This window comes from Aulonocara sp. 'chitande type north' Nkhata Bay, linkage group LG11 (assembly GCF_057382095.1).
Source record: "Aulonocara sp. 'chitande type north' Nkhata Bay isolate Kocher_YH1m ecotype deep benthic linkage group LG11, A_spYH_male_GT1.1, whole genome shotgun sequence".
NCBI classification, from domain to species: domain Eukaryota; kingdom Metazoa; phylum Chordata; class Actinopteri; order Cichliformes; family Cichlidae; genus Aulonocara; species Aulonocara sp. 'chitande type north' Nkhata Bay.
Genome location: NC_141354.1, coordinates 12769331 through 12775965, shown reverse-complemented (window position 1 = coordinate 12775965; position 6635 = coordinate 12769331). Strand labels below are relative to the sequence as shown.

Genomic DNA, 6635 nt, shown 5'->3' with positions numbered 1-6635 from the left:
AGCCAAATAAGACAGGTCAGGGTGAAGAAGTGACAGCCAAAGAAAAGCTTACCACAAAACGGAGAAGTTATGACAAATCAGACTATAAGGCAAAAAGAAAGTGCAGCTTTATGGTTTCATGGACAAAATAATTTCTGTGGCTGCAATATGATGAGCTAAATAACCAGGGCTGCACATAAGTGGTCCGCAGGTGCGCATTCGCTGTCAAAATAAAAAACACGCACAAGGGTTAGGGTTAAATTTAAAAACTGTACTTTTGAGTTAAAATATATATTTATAATTTTAATAAATGACAAATTAAAAAGGCATGAACATTTTTTTTGTATCGAAAAAATATCGAACTGTAACACCAAAGTATCGAACCGAACCGTGAATTTTGTGTATCGTTGCACCCCTACTTTTTAAGTCTAAGATTAAAAAAAAACCAAAACAACCTGACTGAATAGAAGACATACAAAAAACACAAATAAGCATTTAAACGTGAAAGAACGGCATTTGAAGCACTGAAATATGTACCAATCAACAAAACAGTTCTTATATACAGAATAAAACCAACAAGCTAAGATATGAAATGAATTCTCTACAGCGCAGTGTTGGACTCCAGTACAGAGGGTTTACAGAGAAAGGGATGTATCAATTAAATACATACACTACTACAAGTGTATATACTGTAAGTCTATGATTTTCATCTGGACTGTGTAGTTTTCCCCAAATGTGTCAACATTTATGTTGTTACAAATGAAATTTATAACTAGAGCATCACATTTCTGTAAAAATGCCACATACACTAACTGACCACTTTATTAGGTACACCTTGTTAGTACCAGGTTTCCCTCCAGATCTGCCTTAATTTTTGGTGGCAGAGTGAACAAGATGTTTGAAACATTCCTAAATGATTTTGGTTCATATTGACATAATAGAATCACACAGGTGCTGCAGGTTTGTTGGCTGTATATCTATGATGCCAATCTCCCTTTCCACCAGTACAGTGAACTCACTATCATGTTTAACAAACAAGTTTGAGACTTGAGCCATGTTGCATTATAGTCCTAGCAGCAGCCATTAGAAGATGGATACACTGGGGTCATAAAGGGTTTGACATGGTCAGCAACAATACTCAATACAGCAACAAGAGGCCCAAAGTGTGCCAAGAAAATATGCCCCACATTAATAAACCAGCAAGGCAGGATGACTCAGCGCTTTCATGACATTCATGTCAAAATGCACAGCAGACTCAGACTCAACAGACCAGACGGAGGGTTTCCAGTCTTCAATTGTTCAAGTTGGTTAGGCCATGTGAATTGTATTTTTGGTTTCCTGTTCTTAGTTCACATGAGTGACTAGAGATGTTCTCCTTTTTGAACCACTCTATTGTAACTCACGAGATGGCTGTGTGGGAAAATCCCAGTAGATCAGTTTCTGAAATACTAAGACTAGCCCGTCTGGTGATGATAACCATGGCACATTCAAAGATGCCTAAATGCACTCAGCTGGCCGTGAGAATGCCATCTCAATCATACCCGCATTAACAAGCAGCTGAACAAGCGTACCTAATAAAGTGACCAGTGAGGATATGTTCCCTTTCTAGGCAAACTCTTGATATGTTCATCATTAAGTAAAGGTCTACCTGATCAAAGTAAAAACGATTAAGCTGCCTAAATTCAAATTTATGATGATTATTCTAAGAAATTATTATTAAAAAACGAAACGCAGCAGTGCATTGTTGAGTCAGCATCATTAATTACATCTGAATATTCGGAGCACCAAGAATATTTTGATACAATATAATTGTCTACCAATCTTTCAAGACCACTTGAATTTCATCTATAAAATTTACCAAATGTTAACATCTGATAACCTGTTAATACTTTTGTAGTGCATTTTACTACTGTTGCTACTTGCATTTTCAGCTGTTTTGGATCTTTGTAACCATACAAAGTACCAGTTAATGAAATCTAAGAAAAAAACAAATCACGATTAATAACTCTTTAGGTGTAAGTGGATCATAGTTTAGTTCAAGTTTCTTATTAAAACAGAAGCGTGGTAAGTTCACCCCCTGCATTTGCTGCATGAAGCATTTGCTTCCGTTTAGAAAATGACCTATTAAGAGGAAAATCTCTTATAATCCTTCTATAACTTGAGTGAACAGGCTCTTTAATTCATCATCCTTGTTTACCATCGGCTGCAAGGACTAATTTTTTTTTTTTAGTAAAAATTGTAGTGGTTAATGAAGAGCGCTGTAATTGTGGTGAGAACACCATTATAGCCTCACTCCTCATTTTGCAACTCTGAGGTTAAGATGTGTAAATGTTTTAGTGGTAGCAGATCATGCCCTGAAACTCCAGCTTCTTTGAAAAGGCTGGAAGGGTTTCTTGATGCTGAAGAACATAAGATTAGGTTTGAGTCGTGGGGTTTTCTCGGGTATGACAGCAGCTTTGCTTTCTTCAGTGGGAAATCGACTATGGTAGACTTCAGGGTAGGACTTCTGAAACTGCAATGATGGGAAATGCATCGTTATTTTACAGTATACACACCCTATAAGAAAACCGACATTGTTTTGGATTTTAAATTCACATTCCTTCTAGACCTTAATTTGATTAAAATTCAAGAGAAATGTCATGATACTAGTATTTAGTACCACAGCCATACCACTCAAATAAATATATTCTGACTTAGATCTGCAAACAAAGGCACACATTATTTATTATGTGATAGACTAAAGGTAATGTTTGACTCGATGAGCGGCACAAAGCCTTTATTTATTTACTTTATTAGTGTACGGTTAGCCTCAGTAAAGGTTATATATAGGGCATTGACATCTATACAAAAGCTATAGAATCATTTCATTTAAAAAATTGTGTCAAAATCAAAAGATTAAACCTACTACAAGTTCTGAATACATATCCTATCTTTATGAATTTAAGTTAAAGTTGAGGTGTTACCTTATTTTTTGCTAACAGCTCTGTGACATCAGCTGCTTTTAGTTGTATATAACTTGTCCCTGATCATCTGACCAGGATGCAAAATATGATCAGACACAGAGAAGTACCAACAGACCTGTTCCTGCACCTGACAGTGCCATGTTGTTTCACATTAGCATCCTCTCCAGTACTTACTGCATCTATGGCAACAAGAGTACTACAGGAAAACGAATAGAGTGCAATCACATCTTTCACGGTCTCTGGAGCGAATTGATTCTGACGCATTCCTAAAATTCAAATGGCTTTTACATAAATGCTTGTAATTTGTTGTTTGAGAGCAGCTTGGCTTTCCCCTCAAAATCTAATGAGACAGATCCAGTTGAATCTAGCTCTAATGACATCCTTGGTGTGTAGGCATACCTGTTTTAGTCTTTTCCTCTTGTCTTTAGCGGGGAGTTCTTTGTCTGCAATCAGGCCTTCTAGCAACTGCTGCAGCGGGGTCTGAGTGCCTATCACCCTCTGCTCCTCGCACTCCACCCTGCTGATCTGCTTGTAGAAAGCTGGAGATGCACTGAAATCTGTATCAGCCCCTGCATATTTGATCTGATGGAAGACACAAAGACACAGCAATACATTAAAAAATGTTTATAGTTATAACAGTGTGGGACAGAGGCCCATTGATGGAGTAAAAGATAATAATGAATTTGGGCCTTCATCTGATGTTGAACATGTACCATCAATATAGTCTTCATGTACTAAAGTACGAGCCAAAATTAATCATATACACACCTAATATGAATCAACTGTGTGCACACACTTATAAGTGAAGCCCCTCATCATCAAACCAAGCCGATCAAGAGCGCTGGGACAAAGTTTTACAGAAAACTGTCCTGCAAGGTCTGTCTCTGTCACACAAGTGGCTCCTCTCTTTGTTCAATGATCAGCTTGAAACTGCTTTTCAATTTCCCTCACACAGTGCTTGATAAAAAACAGCTGTGGCCATTCTAATCACTAGTATAAGCTGTAAACCCCATCAAGATGAAAAATAAATCACTCATTTCTTGTGTTGCCTTTGTTCCCTTCTGTTTAAATCTTCAAATTAAATCGGTTGGGCTCTGGTTAATATAACACTAAACTTAATTTCAATTTCATTGTGACTGAATGTGTACCAACCTGTGCTCTTTTGAGGTGGGACAGATGCTCTTCAACTTGGCAACGCAGCTTGGCAGGCACCTGGAAGATGGTGTTGTGATGCTCCATCATGAAAGTCACCAATTTGGTGGCAAGTAACTCATCCAAGTCCATGTCGTCTGCTGAGCCAAGAACGCACTGAGAGAACATCTGCACCATCTAGACAGACACCACAGTGAGAGTTGGATAAGGGGGTCACTGCCAGTGAAAGTATGCTGCTTACGCTACAGCAATATTGAAGATTTATCAAATATGTTAAGCACCCATCATAAATCCAAAGTAATAAACATCTTTGTGAAAGTTATATTGGGTGAATTTTGCATGCAGGCAGTGTTAAAGACACAGATTTTTTGGGTTCATTATCTTGCTAAGATGAAGACTTAATAAAGTGATACACTACTATACGGAGTTATAAAATAAAAACGATATAATACCCTTTTTCATTAAGTTTTTAACTGGCTTCACTTGCAGCATGTTGTTATGAAGAGTGTTTTATAAAAATCTTAAATCTATAAAATCTTTATATGTGAGAGGTCTAATGTGCCTGGGGGTTGTTGCAAAGTAAGACAAAATAATCATTATAATGACTGCACTGAAAAACACTGAACTTGTGGAAATAATACACCCACATCAACCTCCCTGAAATCCCCCAGAACTCCCCCACTCTCACTGAAAAGCAGCTATTAAGCAGCCAGACTTTCTACAGTCCATTTCCATGTTTATAGGCCTATCACAAAAAAAGTGTTGTATATCTACCACATATGCAATTTTGAGTCTTTTTAACTTCTTTTATTCGCTTTCGTTATTAAGAATAAAGGACTGTCCAAATCCCTGACAATATTGCACTATAGTCCATTTACTCTTTACTCTTTTCAGGTAACAATGATTCTGCACAAACTGTGTTTCTAAAGAGCTTCACTCTCTTCATCCCTTTTCCTGGTACCACACAGGAAGCTATGGGAGAATGTATTCTCCTTACCATAATTCATCACAGCCTGACAAAAATATAGGTTTCTTTCTACTTTTACACATTTCAAGATCAAAGCTGTCAAATAGTCAATTCCAGAATTCCAACCAAACATGTTTTAATCATTTCAAAATTCTAATTGCAAATGCATGATTTTTTTCTTCAACTATATTAGGCAACAGAGATGGGCAGTAACGCGTTACTTGTAACGCGTTACTGTAATCTGATTACTTTTTTCAAGTAACGAGTAAAGTAAGGGATTACTATTGCAAAATCGGTAATTAGATTACCGTTACTTTCCCGTAGGAACGCTGCGTTACTGCGTTACTAAAACCGTGATTTTTTTTGCGAGAATGTCTCATGACAGTGACGTAAGCAAGTGCGACGTTGGTGACAGCAGCTGTGTGCAGATCAACAATGGATAATATATCGAGTGCGGGAGAGAGTATGAGCGTGCAGCGTTTAAAGTGTGGAAGTACTGACCTTACTTTGAGTTTGATTCCATAAAAAGTGACAAAAACATTAGCGTCCATCGTGCGTGGGAAGAAAACTTCTTTTTACAGCGAAAAAAACCCCTAAACTTCCGAGCAAGCACCGAGTAGCTACGACGTGATAGGAAACTCACAGAGACACTCGCGCGGATTCTTCAACTGACCGCAGCACACCTACACCAGGGTAACCCTCCGCCTACCCTGCTCCTGCTTTACAGGTGAAAATAGAGCAAAAGGACCGCTGAGTCTTTGACTTTATTTATTTTCTGCTGTGTTTTACTTGCATCTGTTTGAAAGAGTGAGTGAAAACACAAAAAATATTTTATTTTATGTGCTGGAATGTGTAGAAAATAGGTTTAAATGTTAAACTAATTTATTCAAGTCAGAGAATGTTGCATATAATTAAATGTTTTGCTTGATGCATAAAGTTAAAAGATTAAAACTGATAAAACAAGTTAAAAAAAGAGACTTTTCCGTTTGATTACATTTTGTATGATGGATTATGTAGAAAAAGTAGAATTGGGCTGAAAGATCTATCACTTTATCACCTCTTCAGGTTGTAAATCGTGTTTTTAAAAAGTAACTAAGTAACTAAGTAATTAATTACTTTTAAAAATAAGTAATCAGTAAAGTAACGGGATTACTTTTTGGGGGGAGTAATCAGTAATTAGTTACTGATTACTTTTTTCAAGTAACTTGACCAACACTGTTAGGCAATATACCAAATGTACCAGAATCATTTGACAAGAAGGAATGGTAGAGGCAACTGTAGGCGATGGACAAAAGCCAGTAAGCAAATTGTAACAAAGTGCATTCTGAAAAGAAAGTGTGCAGCGTAAAAATGAAAACCTCAGACTTACCCAAGTAACTCAAAAATATGCATCAGTGTGAGTTATTAAAATGTTGTTACAATGTTCACGCTCATATAACAGTTTTACAGTTATATGAATTATCACAGTTGTATCTGTTTTATTACAACATGAGCTGGCACTCTGTGCAATATTATATAGAAATATCTATAAAAGAGTGTGTTGAAATAAAGTGTTTTTACACATGAACTAGCAA

At 36.9% G+C, this 6635-nt stretch overlaps 1 protein-coding gene across 1 annotated transcript in view; it reads right to left on the bottom strand.

Annotated features, from left to right (window-relative positions):
* Positions 1-256: 256 nt before the first annotated feature.
* The window catches only part of LOC147318596 (DEP domain-containing protein 1B-like), a 12099-nt gene continuing 5720 nt past the window's right edge, over positions 257-6635 (bottom strand). The window contains exons 9-11 of the mRNA XM_086310624.1: positions 4095-4271; positions 3342-3524; positions 257-2491 (exon numbers count right to left, since the gene is read on the bottom strand). Coding sequence (XP_086166750.1) covers positions 2327-2491; positions 3342-3524; positions 4095-4271 — 525 coding nt within the window. The 3' untranslated portion in view covers positions 257-2326. The remainder of the gene's footprint in view (positions 2492-3341; positions 3525-4094; positions 4272-6635) is intronic.